General features: G+C 45.9%; 1 protein-coding gene across 1 annotated transcript in view; it reads right to left on the bottom strand.

The window, feature by feature from the left end:
- Positions 1–19,631, bottom strand: part of cnga3a (cyclic nucleotide gated channel subunit alpha 3a) — a 44,856-nt gene extending 25,225 nt beyond the window's left edge. The window contains exons 1-3 of the mRNA XM_078221467.1: positions 19,531–19,631; positions 11,458–11,574; positions 5,943–6,122 (exon numbers count right to left, since the gene is read on the bottom strand). Coding sequence (XP_078077593.1) covers positions 5,943–6,122; positions 11,458–11,574; positions 19,531–19,631 — 398 coding nt within the window. The remainder of the gene's footprint in view (positions 1–5,942; positions 6,123–11,457; positions 11,575–19,530) is intronic.
- Between the last annotated feature and the right edge of the window lie 430 nt (positions 19,632–20,061).

Here is a 20,061-nt window from a genome sequence, read left to right as displayed (position 1 = left end):
AGCCGCAGGTGCCTTTCATGCATCCATATACCGTCCACCCATTTGAAGAAATTAATTTTGGGCCATTTACTTCTCCAACAGGGATCCAAAGTTAAATCCTGGGGATGTGGAGAAGGGGCACAGCAGCACGGTGGCACAGTGGTTAGCACCGCTGCCTCACAGCGCCAGGGACACGAATTCAATTCCTGGCTTGGGTCACTGACTGTGTGGATGCCCTATGTCTGTGTGGGTTTCCTCCGGGTGCTCCAGTTTCCTCCAGCACTCCAAAGATGTGCAGGCCAGGTGGATTGGCCACACTAAATTCTTCCTTAGTGTCAGGGGGACGAGCTAGGATAAATGCATTGGAGTTACAGGGGTGGGATTATGGTCGATGCAGGCTCGAAGGGCCGAATGGCCTCCGTCTGCACTGTAAGGATTCTATGACATCAATGCACTGTGGAGGCGGGGGGGGAGATTTATTTTGCATTCCTTTTAAAAAAAAAACACAATTTGTCTTTTAATCCTGGTCGCCCAATGACCACTTAAACTGAGCGACTGAGCAGCTGCTCCAATCTGTAACATCGGATAGCAGCCAAGAAGCCTGAGACGGACTCTCAGTCCCTCATTTACATACAGATGGAGTTTAATGTCCTTTTTTGTCCACTCGCTGCCAGTGGTGTCCGAAAAGCTGCCTGACCGAATAGCGGTTTCAATATCTTTTGGGTGTAGCTCCTTAGATCCCACAATGCGCATTATTGTGTCCACTTTACGCCCATAAACCAGATATAATGATGTCCGATTTGTACCGTCTATCAAGCCTGTCCAATTACCTCTGCATTATTTTAATGAGTGTAGATTAGATTTGATCAGTAACCCTTTCTCGCCTGTGTACTATTTATACATTAATCCCTTGGACTATAGTATGAGCAATATATCTTTGTGTTGTAACATTCATGCCAAATAAGCACATCTATCTTTGATCTGCATTGTTCAATCCAGTTAAATGATCAGATTTTAGATTGATTCAGTCAGCACACAACTTTTATATCTCTCTGGACAATCATGCTGCTATATTCCTGCTGCATTCTCCACCATCCCATAATCAACATGAAACACTGAGATTAGATGAAGCACAGGTTACACGAGGCAGGGTGTACGGAGAGTGGCCATTCGGTCCATTCAATCTGTAATAGCTTGGCCTCTTTAAGGGGCGAATGTTCGTGGGTTACGTGGCCCACTTGGGGCCCACTGCGTGGAAGAATGCGAACCTCAGCCAATGGGGAAAATGAGCACAGGGCCCGGGAGCAGGGTGCTCTGTGTGAGTCCGGGTGTCAAGGGGTGGGATTTTCCCGTCCCGCCTGCCCACGCGAATTGTAGTGGACGGGACAGGACCAGGCAAAGGTCCGTTGGCCTCAAGTGGGATTTTCAGGTCTTGGAACGAGCCTGTATGTAATGTTACTTTGTGTCTGGTAAATAAATCACCTTTGTGATTGAAGCAGCCCCCTCGTTGATACCTCGCGCCGTCACGCTATCCATGCTGATTTTTATGTTCCACTCCTCCCCTCTTTCATCATCTAACTCCTTCATAACCCTCTATTCTGTGTGGAGTTTGCACATTCTCCCCGTGTCTGCGTGGGTTTCCTCTGTGTGCTCCGGTTTCCTCCCACACTCCAAAGATGTGCGTGTTAGGTGGATTGGCCATGCTAAATTGACCCTTGGTGTCAGTGGGGCTAGATAGGATAGATGCATAGGGTATAGGGATAGGGCCTGGGTGGGATTATGTTCGGTGCAGACTTGATGGGCCGAATGGCCTCCTTCTGCACTGTAGGATTCTATGATTCAATTCCCCCTCTCTCATAGAATCATAGAATCCTACAGTGCAGAAAGAGGCCATTTGGCCCATCATGTCTGCACCAACCACAATCCCACCAAGGCCCTATCCACATATCCCTACATATTTACCCACTAACCCCTCTAACCTATGCATCCTGGGACACTAAGGGGCAATTTAGCATGGCCAATCAACCTAGCCCGCACATCTTTGTGGGAGGAAACCGGAGCACCTGGAGGAAACCCACGCAGACACAGGGAGAATGTGCAAACTCCACACAGACAGCGACCCGAGCCGGGATTCGAACCCAGGTCCCTGGAGCTGTGAAGCAGCAGTACTAACCACTGTGCTACCGTGCCACCCATAATGCATATCATACATGCATATTTAACTTCCCCTTAACTAGCCTATGTGCTGCGGCCATTTCGCATGGTAACGAATTCCAGATTCTCACCAACCTTGGATGGCACGGTGGCACAGTGGTTAGCACTGCTGCCTCGCAGCGCCAGGGACCTGGGTTCGATTCCCGGCTTGGGTCACCGTCTGCCAGTGTTTGCATGGGTTTCCTCCAGGTGCTCTGGTTTCCTCCCACAGCCCGAAAGACGTGCTGGTTAGGTGCATTGGCCATGCTAAATTCTCCCTCAGTGTACCCGAACAAGCGCCAGAGTGTGGCGACTAGGGGATTTTCACAGTAACTTCATTGCAGTGTTAATAAATAAGCTTAAACTTAAACTTTGGATAAAGAGGTTCTTTTCTGAACTCTGATAGTTCACGTTTAAAGCTAACACTCGGCTCCAGCATAGCTTAGGCTCATCACCAGGGGATGCTGATGGTCTTTAAAGGGGAGGCAGGAGTAAGAACTTTCTCCCAGAAAAGATAGCACAAGACACCCTCTTTCACTCATTTCTTTTTAATTCCTTTTTTCTTAATTCTTTACTTTTGATGCGATACCAGTTTCCACTAAACGCGGGGCAGCCCACTAATGACTAAGCAAAGCAGTTGTCCACAAGGTGGACAGGGTTTGGCTTCTACAAGATTAATTCACAATAAATATCCATTTAATCTAAACACAATTTGAATCAGCATAGTAACATAACACGTGTGATTTTCATTCACGTCTGCCGAAGGAACTTCTGGCCTCAGCGGTGACCCCGCTCCGAGATCAAAGTTACTGGGCAAATCGGCAACGCGTTTTTAAGGGTAGCGGCTGAATGGCACGACTAAGGGACTAATGAGGTGCGATCGGCAACTCTACTGGGAACACAGCAGGTTCTGGCTAGGATTAATGTGGTGAAGCAGGAGATTACTCACTCATCTTCCTTGTTGTTGCAATTGTTGCCGTTGAATTGTGCCCGGAACCCGCAGCTGCAGCATTTTCAAACATAAGGATGTGACCAAAATGCAACCTCTTGAAAATGCCTGTTAAATCAGACTCCGAGTTTGACTCTGCTGGGACCGGCTTTGTTGCAGCAGGTATCCACATTTTACACAATTTCTTCAAAATCAGGGTGTAAATTTATCTGTCATCTTGCATTTAGGAACATGGGTGATGTTTGAAAAAAAGACCATTTGACTCAACAAACTTTTTGAACAAACTCCAAATCCATCCTCTGCCCTGGCAGATAGCTAACAATTCTTTCCACCTCCAAAAACATGTCAGGGCTCCTCACAATCCCCACTGATACAAATGGTGGCACAGTGGTCAGCACTGCTGCCTCACAGCGCCAGGGTCTCGGGTTCGATTCCGGCCTCGGGTCACTGTCTGCGTGGAGTTTGCACGTTCTCCCCGTGTCTGCGTGGGTTTCCTCCGGATGTTCCGGTTTCCTCCCACAGTCCGAAAGATGTGAGGGATAGGTTGATTGGTCAAGCTAAATTGACCCTCAGGTCAAGGGATTGGCAGGGTAAATACGTGGAGTTATGGGGATAGGATTCCATGGAGTTGTTGTCGGTGCACGCTCGATGGGCCAAATGGCCTCCTTTTGCACTGTAGGTATCCTATGACTTCTAATTTGCCTTGATAGTCCTCCCTGTTATCTCAGACCATGTGCCAATTATCCTTAATGTAACAGACTTCCACAGAATTCCCTTAGAATCATAAAATCCCTACAGTGCAGAAGGAGGCCATTCAGCCCTTCAAGCCTGCACCGACAACAATCCCACCCAGGCCCTATCCCCATAACCCCATGTACTTATCCTGCTATTCCCCTGACACGAGGGGTCAATTTAGCATGGCCAATCATCCTAATCCGCACATCATTGGAGTGTGAGAGGAAACGAGCACCCGAAGGAAACCTCTGCAGACATGGGGAGAGTGTGCAAACTCCACACAGTCACCCGAGGTCACATTGAACCCGGGTCCCTGGCGCTGTGAGGCAGCAGTGCTAACCACTGTGCCACCCAGTTTGTTTATTTAATTTGTGTCTTCTAATTTATTTTGCCCCTTCATCAGTGTGAAGGATTGCAAGAGCACACTTATGATTTCCTGATTGGTAAAGGTCCCATCTTGGGGCACACATTTGGAAATCAGTGTGCCTGGAGTAGGGAAGAGCAGGTTTTGTTGTTTTATGGATGTACGGAGTTATTAGGATAATTTGGTTTCATAGTTTTCAATGACATATTCCATGATTATGTTGGCTCCTAATGGTATGATCCAAGCCTAAAAATCAGTGCTGGTAAGATTAATGAATAGGAACGAGCAAGTACGTGTGAGATTTCACTTCCCACATATACGGCGATGACTTACAAATGCTTTGAGCCACAAATTAGTAACAGCTCCAGGCCTTGAGTTCAGTGTTTGGAATTTGAGAGAGGTAGATCTCTCAGTTGCAATAGATACTTTCATTCAGCCAGCTCTGTGGTAGAAACCACTGGCTCCTACTAATGATTTTAATTAGACTCTTAATTTTTATAGATATGTGCTGGCGACAGTATACGGGTTTAAATGCCTGCAGCAAATAAGATAAAACTGGAAATGAAACTGCCCAGCAAGTCGTTCAAAAACTGAAAATGTTGTAAAATACTCAACAGGAAGCAGTATGGTTGCAGAATGTAGAAAAGGTCAAATCCAATGACAGATTATACTCAAATACATTCCAAACTCAGTATGACGACTAGCTGTGCAATCCAGCTCATAGAATCATAGAAATCCCACAGTGCAGAAGGAGGACATTCGGCCCATTGAGTCTGCACCAACAACAATCCCACCCCAGGCCCTATCCCCACAACCCCACACATTTACCCCGCTAATCCTTCTAACCTACACATCCCAGGACGCTAAGGGGCAATTTAGTATGGCCAATCCCCCTAACCCGCACATCTTTGGAATGTGGGAGGAAACGGGAGCACCCGGAGGAAACCCACGCAGACACGGGGAGAATGTGCAAACTCCACACAGACAGTGACCCGAGGCCAAGATTGAACCCAGGTCCCTGGAGCTGTGAGGCAGCAGTGCTAACCATTGTGCCACCGTGCCGCCCGAGCTGTTATACTTTGGCACTAATCTGGAATACAGCAATCAGCTCGATCAGAAAAATATAACCTGGTCAAAGCTGGTTGATGATTAAGAGCAGTAGTGGAAAACAGGTGGGCTTTCAAATAAAGAACAAAGAACAATACAGCACAAGAACAGGCCCTTCGGCCCTCCAAGCCCGTGCTGCTCCCTGGTCCAAACTAGACCATTCTTTTGTATCCCTCCATTCCCACTCCGTTCATATGGCTATCTCGATAAGTCTTAAACGTTCCCAGTGTGTCCGCTTCCACCACCTTGCCTGGCAGCGCATTCCAGGCCCCCACCACCCTCTGTGTAAAATATGTCCTTCTGATATCTGTGTTAAACCTCCCCCGCCTTCACCTTGAACCTATGACCCCTCGTGAATGTCACCACCGACCTGGGGAAAAGCTTCCCACCGTTCACCCTATCTATGCCTTTCATAATTTTATACACCTCTATTAAGTCTCCCCTCATCCTCTGTCTTTCCAGGGAGAACAACCCCAGTTTACCCAATCTCTCCTCATAGCTAATATTTCACTTGGTTTGAGCCTTGGCTTGGAGAGCCCTCCAGATTCTTCAGAATCGTTAGGGTCACTTTAACCAACCTTCCATACCCGCTGCTTCGATGGGAGTGGAACTTACTTCTTGCTCCTGCCCGGATGCTCCAGGTTACCTATGGCTGACTGGGTGTTGCTCTCCCGACTTGACACATCCTTCATCTCTGGTCCTCGAAAGCGTTCCAGGAAAGAATCCGGCCTCTGGTCTTCATTGTTCATTCGCTGGGTGGTCCAGTTCCTCAGCATGAGGATGAATTGAGTGAGCCTGCGGAGAGAATTTGCTGAGTTACAAAGGCCAATGTCTCTCAGTGCTGCCATCACCAAACTCCCCACTGACGCTTCCATAGAATCACTGTGTGCCATTCGGCCCCTCAAGCACACTCTGCTATTCAATTGGGCGCAATCTTACCGGCCGTTCACACCATAGTCCCGCTGCAGCGAAGTCGGAGAATTTGGCGGCCAGCCAAATCTCCGTTCATGGCAGGGGGGTGGGAAAATCCTGCTGGCGTGAACGGTGGTAAGATTCCAGCCAATTAGACCATGGCTGACCACCTACTCCAATGCCACTTTCCTATACTAACCCAGATCTTTGGATGTCATTGGTTCTTTTTTCATTCATTTGCAGGATGAATAACCAGCACTGGTGCCCAGATATCTATTGCCTTGACAATGTTCAATGGCTGAGCTTCCACAGCCCCCTGGAGCAGAAAAATCCAAAGATTAACCTTCCTCCGAGGAAGAAATGTTTCCCCATCACAGTCCTAAATGGTCTACCCCATATCTCAAGACTGTGTCCCCTGGTTTTAGACCCCCCACATCCTCCCTGCACCGAACCTGTCAAACTCTCTAAGGATTTTATCATAGATCATAGAATCCTAGAGTGCCGAAGGAGGCCATTCGTCCCATCGAGTCTGCACCGACCACAATCCCATCCAGGCCCTATCCCCATAACCCCATGCATATACCCCAGCTAGTCCCCCTGACCCTAAGGGGCAATTTAGCACCTAACCCGCACATCTTTGGACTGTGGAGGAAACTGGAGCACCTGGAGGAAATCCACGCAGACACGGGGAGAATGTGCACAGACAGTGACCCAAGCCGGGAATCGAACCCGGGTCCCTGGTGCTGTGAGGCAGCAGTGCTAACCACTGTGCCACCGTGCCGCCCCAATTTACATGTTTGAATGAGATCACCTCTCATGCTTCTGAACTCCAGAGTATAAAGGCACAGTCTATTTAACCTTTTCTCACAGGACAATCCACCACCCAGGAATTAGTTTGGTGAATGCATATTGCATTCTCTCTATAGCAAGTGTACCTTTACTTAGGTTAAATAAGGAGACCAAAACTGCACATCCAGAGCCATCTCATAAGGTTCTATATAATTGCAGTAAGACGTCTTCATTCTTAAACTCAATTCCCCCTATAAAAGAGGCCAACATACCATTTGTCGGCATGGTGACACAGTAAGTGGTTAACACTGCTGCCTCACAGCGCCAGGGAGCCGGGTTCGATTCCCAGCTTGGGTCACCACTTGTGTGGAGTCTGCACCTTCTCCCCGTGTCTGCGTGGGTTTCCTCCGGGTGCTCCAGTTTCCTCCCACAGTCTGAAAGACGTGCTGGTTAGGTGCATTGGCCATGCTGAATTCTCCCTCAGGATACCCGAACGGGGATTTTCACAATAACTTCACTGCAGTGTTAATGTAAGCCTACTTGTGATACTAATAAATAAACTAATTGCTGGCTGCACCTTCATGTTCGCTTTCAGTGATTCATGAACAAGGCCACTCAAGTCCCTTTGAAGTTTTACACTTCCCAGCCTCTCACCACTAAAGAAGTGTTCTGTCTTTCTGATCTTCCTACCAAAATAGATAACCTCACATTTCTCCACATTTTATTCCATTTTTGCCCACTTACTTAGCCTCTCCAAATCCGCTTGAAGCATCTTTGCATCCTCCTCGCAACTCACACTTTCACCTCGATTTGTGCCATCAGCAATCTTGGAAACATTACACTTAACATCATATCCAAACTATTGATATGGACTGTGAATAGCTGGGGCCCAAGCACTGATCCTTGAGAATGTACTCCACTAATATTAGCCTGCCAACCTGAAAATGGCCCGTATATATCTAGTCTCTGTTTTCAGTCCATGTACCAGTTCCCAATCTATTCCGGTATGTTTCCTCCAATCCCGTGTGCTCTAATTTTGTTTAGTATCTCCTTGTGTGGAACCTTATCAAAAGCTTTCTGAAAATCTAAATACATCACTTCCACTGGTTCCCCCTTATCTACTTTGCTAGTTACATCCTCTAAAAACTCCAACAGGTGTGTTAAACAAGACTTCCCTTTCATAAATCCATGTTGACCCTGCCTAATCCTACCACTACATTCCAAGTTTTTTGTTATCACATCCTTTATTATAGATTCCAGCATTTTCCTTACTCCTGATATCAGGACAAGTTCCTTGTTTTCTCTCTCCCTCCTTTCCAGAATAGTGGGCGTTCATTTGCTACCTTCCAATCTGCAGGAACCATTATAATCTATAGAATTTTAAAAGACGACTATCTCCACCTTTTTTAACACTCTGGGATGTAGATTATCAGGTCTAGGGATTCAATTTTTTATTAATGTCACAAGTAGGCTTACACTGCAATGAAGTTACTGTTAAAATCCCCTAGTCGCCACACTCCAGCACCTGTTCGGGTACACTGAGGGAGAATTTAGCATGGCCAATGTACTTAACCAGCATGTCTTTTGGACTGTGGGAGGAAACCGGAGCAACCAGAGGAAAGAACATAGGAACATAAGAACAGAAGAACTAGGAGCAGGAGCTAGCCATTTAGCCCCTCGAGTCTGCTCCGCCACTCAATAAGATCATGGTTGATCTTTTCATGGACTCAGCTCCACTTACCCGTCCTCTTACCATAACCCTTAATTCCTTTACTGTTCAAAAATCTATCTTTGCCTTAAAAACATTCAATGAGGTAGCCTCAACTGCTTCACTGGGCAGGGAGTTCCACAGATTCACAATCCTTTGGGTGAAGATGTTCCTCCTCAACTCAGTCCTAAACCTACTCCCCCTTATTTTGAGGCTATGTCCCCTATAAACTCACGCAGACATGGGATAAGATGCACAGACAGTGACCCAAGCCAGGAATCAAACTCGGGCCCCTGGCGCTGTGAGACAGCAGTACTAACCACTGGGCCGCCCCTACTTACTGCCCCTATTTACTTTAAGTTCCATTAATTCTTATTGGGGCTTTGAGTAAATTTAAGGAAGAGGTGGACAGATTTTTAATTAATAAGGGTGTGAAGGGCTATGGTGAATGGGCAGGTAGGTGGAGTTGAGGCTGAGATGAGATCAGCCACGATTGTGTTAAATGGCAAAGTAGGATTGAGGGGCTGAATTGCCTACTGCTGTTCCTAGTTCTTATGATTCTGATGATAGTTCCCCTAGTACTTTTTAATTATTGATATTAATTTTTTGCAGTTCCTTGTTTACAGTAATCCCTTGATTCTCCATATTTCAGGGATGCTTTTTGTATTTCCCAAAGACATTCCCAAAGTATTTGTTCAGTTTTTCTGCCATTTCCTTATTCCCCATTATAAATTTCCCTGTTTCTGCCCACATTTGTACTTGCTAATCTTTTCCAATTTACATACCTATAGAAGCTTTCACAGTCCGTTTGTGTGTTTCTTACTGGTTGACTCTCACATTATATTTTCCCCTTTCTGAATCTTTTTCTTAGTCCTTGTAACCATTCACTGTGTGAAGAAGCTTTTCCTCAGGCCATCTTTGGTCCTTTTGCCAATCACCTTAAATCTGGGTCCACTGGTTTTTAACCCTTCTGCTAATGGGAAATATATTTACTCGGCCCTAGCCCCTCCTGGATTTCGCTTCAGTGTGTCACAATTTACTGACTCGAATCTGGAGATCTGGACTTTGAATTTAAGAATGTAGGAACAGCAGTAGGCCATTCAGCCGCTCAAGCATGCTCCACCATTCAATAAGATCATGGCTGCTCTGTGGCCTAACTCCATGTTCCTGCCCTAGGCCTGTAACCCTTGATACCCCTGCTCAATAAAAATGTATCTATCTCATACTTAAACCTAACAATTGAACCAGCATCCACCACCGTCTGAGGAAAAGAGTTCCAAACCTCCACCACTCTCTATGTGTAAAAGTGTTTTCTACCATCTCTCCTGAATGGCTTGCTCCTAATTTTTACATTATGGCCTCTGGTTCTAGATCCTTCAACTTGTGGAAACAGTTTAGCCTTATCGACCCTGTCCTTCCCTTTGCTTATATCTGTCTGGTACTTAAAGGAGAATGTGATGCCAAGTTCTGAGCATATTTTTGATTTGATTTATTATTGTCACATGTATTAACATACAGTGAAAAATATTGTTTCTTGCGCGCTATACAACAAAGCATACCATTCATTGAGAAGGAAACGAAAGAGTGCAGAATGTAGTGTTACAGTCATAGCTAGGGTGTAGAGAAAGATCAACTTAATGTAAGGTAAGTCCATTCAAAAGTCTGACAGCAGAAGGGAAGAAGCTGTTCTTGAGTCGGTTGATAGGTGACCTCAGACATTTGTATCTTTTTCCTGAAGGAAGAAGGTGGAAGAGAGAATGTCCAGGGTGTGTGGGGTCCTTAATTATGCTGGCTGCTTTGCTGAGGCAGCGGGAAGTGTAGGCAGAGTCAATGGATGGGAGGCTAGTTTGCGTGATGGACTGGGCTACATTCACGACCTTTTGTAGTTTCTTGTAATGTAGGGTGTGAGGTTAGATGGGTTTGGTAGATATTCCTTTAAAATTTATTTATTAGTGTCACAAGTAAGCTTACATTAACACTGCAATGAAGTAACTGTGAAAATCCCCTAGTCGCCACACTCCGGCACCTGTTCAGGTACACCAAGGGAGAATTTAGTATGGCCAATGCACCTAACCAGCACATCTTTTGGACTGTGGGAAGAAACCGGAGCACCCGGAGGAAACCCATGCAGACACGGGAATAATGTGCAGACTCCGCACAGACAGTGACCCAAGCCGGAATTGAACCCGGGTCCCTAGCGCTGTGAGGCAGCAGTGCTAACCACTGTGCCACCGTGCCGCCCTGGAGTTTTGCTTAATTTTCCGTGGCAAATCTTCCTGCTATAATATGGAAGGTTGGTAATTAGCCAGAGTCCATGAATGACGATAGGCACCCCTCTCCATCTGAGAGAGACAATTGATTGAATAAGTTGAGGGGCACTCCTCCACATCAATCATGGGACAGGGCAATGCAGGGAGGCAGGTCTCCATCAACAATCACAGGTGTTATTAGAAATGACAGAAAACCAAGTTGCTAAGTGTAGGATCGGCATAAAGGAATCTGTAAATTTAAAAATGGAATTAATTCTATGTATTTATTTTAGATTTAATTATTGCACAGGAAGCGGCCCTTTGGACATTCATCGCGACACTGATTTAGGCCTCCTTGAAGTACTGGGTTGATATAATCCCATTTTAACCTGCTTTATCTTACCAGAGAACATAGAACATAGAACATTACAGCGCAGTACAGTACAGCAAATTGTTGAGGTGGTGACCATACCTGGCTAAAGCCCCTCTGCCTGTGAAAGAACTCCGGCGTGATTCAGGTCGCCCCTTGGCCTCCATGGAGATCACTCCCTGCAGTTCAGAAGATGTGTCCTCACCTAATGAGTGAGTCCTAAGCAGAGAGCAATCAGAAGCAAGGGTCAGGCTTTAGAAAATCATGTTCAAGTTCAAAGTACAAGTGACAGATTTTTCCTTTCTGACAGACCACTTTTCTTCAGCGAGAAGGGAAGTTTCCAAACAATCGCAAAATGTGTTTGTTGTATTTTTAAAACGTTCCTTAACCATAGAATCCCAACAGTGCACAAGGAGGCCATTCGGCCCATCGAGTTTTCACCGACTCTCCAAAAGAGCCTCCCACCCAAGATCTCCTCTCCGCCCTAAACCCATAACCCACTCATTTAGCATGGCTAATTCCCCTAACCTACACATCTTCGGACACTAAGAGTCAATTTGGCATGACCAATCCATCTAATCTGCACATCTTTGGACAGTGGGAGGAAATTGGAGCACCCCGAGGAAACCCACGCAGACAGTGACCCGAGGCCAGAATCGAACTTGGATTCCTGACGCTGTGAGGCAGGAGTGCTAACCATTGTGCTGCCGTACTGCCATACTGAGGTCAGAACACTGAAGTGAGGCCAGATAGCACGGTAAGCTAGTGCAGAAGATACGGAGGCATGGGATTGAGGGTGATTTAGCGGTTTGGATCAGGAATTGACTAGCTGTAAGAAGACAGAGGGTGGTGGTTGATGGGAAATGTTCATCCTGGAGTTCAGTTACTAGTGGTGTACCGCAAGGATCTGTTTTGGGGCTACTGCTGTTTGTCATTTTTAGAAGTGACCTGGATGAGGGCGTAGAAGGATGGGTTAGTAAATTTGCGGATGACACTAAAGTCGGTGGAGTTGTGGACAGTGCGGAAGGATGTTGCAGGTTACAGAGGGACATAGATAAGCTGCAGTGCTGGGCTGAGAGGTGGCAAATGGATTCCAATGCAGAAAAGTGTGAGGCGATTCACTTTGGAAGGAGTAACAGGATTACAAAGTACTGGGCTAATGGTAAGATACTTGGTAGTGTGGATGAACAGAGGGATCTCGGTGTCTATGTGCATAGATCCCTGAAAGTTGGCACCCAGGTTGATAGGGTTGTTAAGAAGGCGTACGGAGTGTTAGCTTTTATTGGTAGAGGGATTGAGTTTCGGAGCCAGGAGGTCATGTTGCAGCTGTACAAAACTCTGGTGCGGCCGCACTTGGAGTATTGCGTACAGTTCTGGTCGCCGCATTATAGGAAGGATGTGGAAGCATTGGAAAGGGTGCAGAGGAGATTTACTAGGATGTTGCCTGGTATAGTGGGAAGGTCTTATGAGGAAAGGCTGAGGGACTTGAGGTTGTTTTCGCTAGAGAGAAGAAGGTTAAGAGGTGACTTAATAGAGGCATACAAGATGATCAGAGGATTAGACAGGGTGGATAGTGAGAGCCTTTTTCCTCGGATGGTGATGGCTAGCATGCGGGGACATAGCTTTAAATTGAGGGGTGATAGATATAGGACAGATGTTAGAGGTAGGTTCTTCACTCAGAGAGTAGTAAGGGCGTGGAATGCCCTGCCTGCAGCAGTAGTGGACTCGCCAACATTAAGGGCATTTAAATGGTCATTGGATAAGCACATGGATGATATTGGAATAGTGTAGGTTAGATGGGCTTTAGATTGGTTTCACTGGTCGGCGCAACATCGAGGGCCGAAGGGCCTGTACTGCGCTGTAATGTTCTATGTTCTGTGTTCTAGATTAGTGGTGGATTCATTCACTTTTGGGTTTTCACTGACTGTATCTGTTGTGCCATGCAATACTGAGAACCGAAACATTGGAACACATGTATTTGGTCCAATGGCAGCACCTTATGATCTTTAATATCTTGTCACCCATATGTATCGTACATTATTTTCATTATTCCATGTATCTGGAATTTAACTTATGAGGAAAATTTGAAACAGTTAGTTTTGGAAAAGAGGAGGCTTTGAGTTTTCAAGGAAATTTGAATCGGTAGAATGTAGGTTTTATGAGAGGAGAATCTGGGATGGGCTGAATAGCCTGCCTTTGATATTCTCATTTCAGTCCTTGTGAACTGACAAAGCTGACCCAATCAAATTATTCACCGTACGTGGCAGAAAAGCTCAAATGCCAGAGGGTATGTTAGAATATTTTTTTATTCACACGTGGCACATGGGCATCGTTGGCTACAAGCATTTATTGCCCATCCCTAGTTGCCCTTGATGAGGACATTACAAGTAGAATGGAAAACAGGATGAACATTTCCCCCTCCGCACCCCCCCCCCCCCCTCACCCCACATTTTGATCAACTTATGGGCCAGGATTTTACGGCCCCTCCTGCCTGGTGGGATATTGGGGGCTCCTGAGGTAATAAGTTTAAGTTAAGAGGGGAAAGAATTAATGGGAATTTTGGGAGCAACTTTTTTGCACAGAGGGTGGTACGTGTGTGGAATGAGCTGCTGGAGGGAGTGGTTGAGGCAGGGACATTGACAACATTTAAAAGGCATTTGGACAGATGCATGGATAGGAAAGGTTTAGAGAGATATGGGCCAAATGCAGGCAAATGGGGTTAGCTTAGATGGGCATTTTGGCCGGCATGGACCAGTTTGGGCTAAAAGGGCCTGTCTCCGTGCCGTAGATTCTATGAAACGGTCATTTGAATGGCCTACCGCATCCCCCAGGGCAGGGGCACACACAACGGAGGGGCAGGTAATATCCTGGCCGTGGAATAAGTTACCAACCACGGCTCTTAAAAGAGACGGCATAAGCAGGACCAAGAGGTAAGCCGAGGATGTGTTTACAAGAGAGAAAAAGAAATGCTGAGGGAGTGATTAAACAAGCTCATTGGATGTGAAGGATCCTTCCCTGTAAATGAAAACCCTTAGAGAGTGTAAAGTTGGAAACACAAAGCACTCGAACAATAAAACATGCTGAACAACTACTGTTGCTTTTGGCAACTAGCAAGCAATTTATTGTCAAGGTTGCATTTTAAACGTAAACGGTTTCCTGTTAGCTGAAGAGTAGAACCACCATCTGCAGTGCTGGGACTGGCAGTTCCATTGTGGGAGTAATGCACTCCTCTATAGTGGGTCTAATTGTTATTTGAACACCAATATCCTTAGTAACCAATGTTATTGATACTGATGGGTGAAGAAGGCAACCTCATGTGGGAGGAGGAATCACTAAAGAGTCTGGCGATATGGGGGCACAATGATAAGTGTTGTGGAAACGTTCATTGACCAGTCATCATCCCAACTCATGGAAGAGATTAGAAAGTGAACATATTCTCCACTTTGAGTGGGCGGCATGGTGACACAATGGTTAGCACTGCTGCCCCACCTCCCCCCGACCCGGATTCGATTCCCGGCTTGGTTCACTGTCTGTGTGGAATTTGCACATTCTCCCCGTGTCTGTGCGGGTTTCCTCCCACAGTCCATAGATGTGCGGGTTAGGTGGATTGGCTATGTTAAATTGCCCCTTAGTATCAGGGGGACTGGCTAGTGTAAATGCATGGGGTTATTAGGATAGGGCTTGGGTGGGATTGTGGTCGGTGCAGACTCGAATAACCGAATGGCCACTTTCGGTGCTGTATGATTCTATGATACATTTTTGACTAAACAAAGGTGAAATTAAGGCAAAAGCAGCAAATCCAGAAAATTGTAACATCTGGAGGAAAATGGCAAAAGCTGGAATTAAATGTTTTATGGTGACCATGAAACCATTGTTCCTTTAGGGAAGGAAATCTGCCGTCCTTACCTGGTCAGGCCTACATGTGACTCCAGACACACAACAATGTGGATCTGGAGTTGCTTAAATGGCCTCTGAAATGGCCTAGCAAGCCAATCAGTTCAAGGACAATTAGCGATGGGCAACAAATGCTGGCCCAGTGGTTTATTTTGGACTTTTATCACATGGCCTCCAAGTAACACAGGAGTAGGTCATCTGACCTCTTGAACCTGTTCCACCATTACATGAGATGATAGCTTATCTGAGACCCAACTGCGTAAATCCTCCTTTGTTCCATGTCTTTTAATAGACAGAGGCATAGGTGCAGGAGCAGGCCATTCAGCCCCTTGAGCCTGCTCCAACATTCAACTAGATCATGGTTGATCATCCATCTCAATGCCGTTTTACTGCACTATCCCCATAAACCTTGATATCATTCCTATCTAGCAATCAATCAATCTCCGTCCAGTACACGCTCAATCAGTGAGCCTCCACAACCCTCTGGGTAGAGAATGCCAAAGATTCAACGCCCTCTGAGTGGAGAAATTCCTCCTCACCTCAGTCCTAAATGGCCTACCTCTTATTCTGAGACTGTGTGACCTGGTTCTTGACTCCGCAACCAAAGGAAATGTCCTTCCTGCATCTGCCCTTTCGAACCCTGTAGGTTTCAATAAGGTCACTTCTCATTCTTCTAGACTCTAGACAATATGGGCCCAGTCTCCTCAATCTCTCCTCATAGAACAATCCACCATCCCAGGAATTAGTCTGGTGAACAAAGGGAGGCGATGGCCTAGTGGTATTATCACTAGACTATTAATCCAGAAACTCAACTAATGTTCTGGGGACCTGGGTTCGAATCCCACCACCGCAGCTGATGGAATTTGAATTCAATAAAAAATATCTGGAGTCAAGAATTTACAGATGACCATGGAACCACTGTCGATTGTTGGAAAAACCCACCTGGTTCACTAATTTAGGGAAGGAAATCTGCTGTTCTCTCCTGATCTGGCCTACACGTGACTCCAGAGCCACAGCAACGTGGTTGACTCTGAACTGTCCTCTGAAATGGCCTAGCAAGCCACTCAGTTTGAGGGCAACTAGGGATGGGCAATAAATGCTGGCCAGCCAGCGACACCCATATCTCACAAATGAATTTAAAAAACATACGTAGCACTCTATGGAAAATATATCCTTCCTTTAGCAAAGAGCGCAAAACTGTACATAAAACTCGCAAAGGCTCTATATAACTGCAGAAAGACATATTTATTCGAAATACTTCTAGTTAACAACAATCTATTCATCTCAGATTTAAAATTAACAATTGATCTAGCATCAGTTGGCATTTGCAGGAGAAAGTTGCAAATTTTCACCACCCATTTTGTGTAGATGCACTTCTTAATTTTACTCTTAAGAGGTCTGGCTCCAATTTTTAGATTCTGGCCCCTGGTTCTAGACTCCCCAAGAGCTGCAAAAGTACTTTATCTACCTTAACTGTTCCCCTTAATAGCTTGAAATCTTTGATCTGATCACCCCCTCAATCTTCTAAATTCCAGCAAATTCAATTGTGTAATCTCTCTAATTTAACCCCATCCTGCAGCTAGAAGGGCAACTGACTTCTCCACATTTTCAGGAGTCTCCCTGCTTAGCACTCGAGTTCGAAGATGATTGATGAGGGTAGGGCAGTAGATGTTGTCTACATGGACTTCAGTAAGGCCTTTGACAAGGTCCCTCATGGCAGACTGGTGCAGAACGTGAAGTCGCATGGGATCAAAGGTGAGCTGGCAAGGTGGATACAAAACTGGCTCGGTCAAAGAAGACAGAGGGTAGCAGTGCAAGGGTGCTTTTCTGAATGGAGGGCTGTAACAAGTGGCATTCATGATGTGGAAATGCCGGCGTTGGACTGGGGTAAACACAGTAAGGAGTCTAACAACACCAGGTTAAAGTCCAACAGGTTTATTTGGTAGCAAACGCCACTAGCTTTCGGAGCGCTGCTCCTTCATCAGATGGAGTGGAAATTGGCATTCCTCAGGGATCACTGCTGGGACCTTTGCTGTTTGTAATATATATAATGATTTGGAGGAAAATGTAACTGGATTGATTAGTAAGTTTGCGAACGGTTGGTGGAAAGGTTGGTGGATTTGCGGATAGGAATGAGGACCATCAGAGGATACAGCAGGATATAGATCAGTTGGAGACTTGGGTGGAGAGATGGCAGATGGAGTTTAATCCGGACAAATGTGAGGTAATGCATTTTGGAAGGTCTAATACAGATAGGAAATATACAGTAAATGGCAGAACCTTTAAGAGTATTGATAGGCAGAGGGATCTGGGTGTACAGGTACACAAGTCACTGAAAGTAGCAACGCAGGTGGAGAAGGTAGTCAAGATGCTTGCCTTCATCGGCCGAGATATTGAGTTTAAAAATTGGCAAGTCATGTTGCAGCTTTATAGAACCTTAGTTAGGCCGCACTGAGAATATAGTGTTCAATTCTGGTCGCCACACTACCAGAAGGATGTGGAGGCTTTGGAGAGGGTACAGAAAAGATTTATCAGGATGTTGTCTGGTATGGAGGGCATTAGCTATGAGGAGAGGTTGGAGAAACTTGGTTTGTTCTCACTGGAGCGATGGAGGTTAAGGGGAGACCTGATAGAAGTCTACAAGATTATGAGAGGCATGGACAGAGTGGATAGTCAGAAGCTTTTTCCCAGGGTGGAAGAGTCAATTACTAGGGGGCGTAGGTTTAAGGTGTGAGGGGCAAGGTTTAAAGGAGATGTACGAGGCAGATTTTTTATACAGAGAGTAGTGGGTGCCTGGAACTCGTTGCCGGGGGAAGTAGTGGAAGCGGATACGATAGTGACTTTTAAGGGGCGTCTTGACAAGTGCATGAATAGGATGGGAATAGAGGGATATGGTCCCCAGAAGGGTAGGGGGTTTTAGTGAAGTTGGGCAGCATGGTTGGTGCAGGCTTGGAGGGCCAAAGGGCCTGTTTCTGTGCTGTAATTTTCTTTGTTCATTGTCCTTTGTTCTTTGTTCACATGTAATACAACACATCACAACAGCAGCTGGGTCAGCACTGGAGCACAGCGTTCAAGTTACTGCCTCACGATAGAAGAGAGATTGAACAGTTTAGGCCTATACTCTCTGGAATTTAGAAGAATGATCAAATTGAGGTATACAAGATGATACAAGGTATGGACAAAGTAGACGTGGAGCGGATGCTTCCTCTTGTGGGCATTCTAGGATGAGAGGTGGATAAGGATACCCCCTTAGGATAAGGGGGTAGCAAATTTAAAATAGAGTTGACGAGAAACTACTTCTCCCAAAGGGTTGTGGAATTCACTACCCCAAAGTGCGGTGGATGCTGGGACAGTGAGTAAATTTAAGGAGGAGTTAGACAGATTTTTAATTGGTAATGGGCTAAAAGGTTATGGGGAGAAGGCAGGAAAATGGGGATGAGGAGCATATCAGCCATGATCGAATGGTGGAGCAGACTCAATGGGCTGAATGGCCTAATTCTGCTCCTGTATCATAGGAACTTATGAGAAGAAAGCATCAAACATTTTGCCTAGAATCGCTGAAAACAGCAACCACGTATCTCCTAAACTAAGTACAAACATCTATCTGCAGCCAGGATTTTCCAGCTCCCACATGACAGGTTTTCCGAATCCATCAGTGGCCATTTGCATTCCTCGCCGGCTGCACCACCAAGGAACCTGCCATGGGGCAGGGGCGTTGGTGGGACTGGAAGATACTGCCGCAGGCAGGGCTGGAAAATCCGGGCCATAGTCTTGATTTTCTAATTTCCTTCAATTTTTGCAACAATAAAGGCGATTCATGTGTAAAGCTGTGATAAGTCATGGAGTCATAGAATCATAGAGCAATACAGCAGGGAAACAGGCCCTTCGGCCCAAGTGGTCCATGCCGACCATGGTGCCCTCCTAGCTAGTCCCAATTGCCCACGTATGACCCATATTCGTCTGGTCCTTTCCCATCTATGTACTTATCCAAATGCGTTTTAAATGTGGCTATTGTACCTGCCTCAACCTGGTTTCTCTGATATTGAACTGGCTAAAGAAACTTCTAGTAAAGCTCATTTTGTGTTGTGCATGGCGAAAAAAATACATACATATTATCCACAGTCTTTTGGACTCCTGTGCACCCTGTCAAGCAAGGAAACCACTTCGGAAAATTGACTGGAGACAGAGTTAACTTATGTTACCTGGCATTTTCCCATTGTGTACATTAGGCTGTGGCATGAATATGTTGAACATTGGAAGTTCCAAAGCAGTGTTCAGTACCTGCTGTTGCCATTTTCTATTCTCTCGAGTTCATTGTCGTTATTCCTGACTGAGAGTCTGTGAATGGGTGGGTAGGACTGCTGGGTGCTAATTGTAGCCATTTCTCACACAGCACAAGGTTAATCTGCACCTGGTAAAGAGATGGAACCATCATCAGATCAATGCATTTCTGTCACTACTGAACTGTTAACAAGAAATGGCAGTATTTGCATGGAAATTGGACTGTCAAACACGTAACCATTGTCCGTCTCAAACAAGAAACTTACTTGTTGTCATACAAGCACATTTGCAAAACACTTTTTTCGCCCAATCCTTCTCGGGCTGCCTCTAGTCGGGTTGAAAGAGCAGAGAAGCAACCTGCTCCAAGGTTGGTAATGGTCATGTTGATGTCATCGCCATCTTCATCTTTTAACCAACATCCCACTATTTCATAGAATCAAAGAATCCCTACCATGCAGAAGGAGGCCATTCAGCCCATTGAGCGTGCCCCAACAACAATCCCACCCAGGCCCGTAACCCCACGTATTTATC

Source organism: Mustelus asterias, chromosome 10 (genome assembly GCF_964213995.1).
Source record: "Mustelus asterias chromosome 10, sMusAst1.hap1.1, whole genome shotgun sequence".
Classification (NCBI taxonomy): Eukaryota; Metazoa; Chordata; class Chondrichthyes; order Carcharhiniformes; family Triakidae; genus Mustelus; species Mustelus asterias.
The sequence above is the reverse complement of the archived record's forward strand: the minus strand, read 5'-3'. Positions and strand labels throughout refer to the sequence as shown.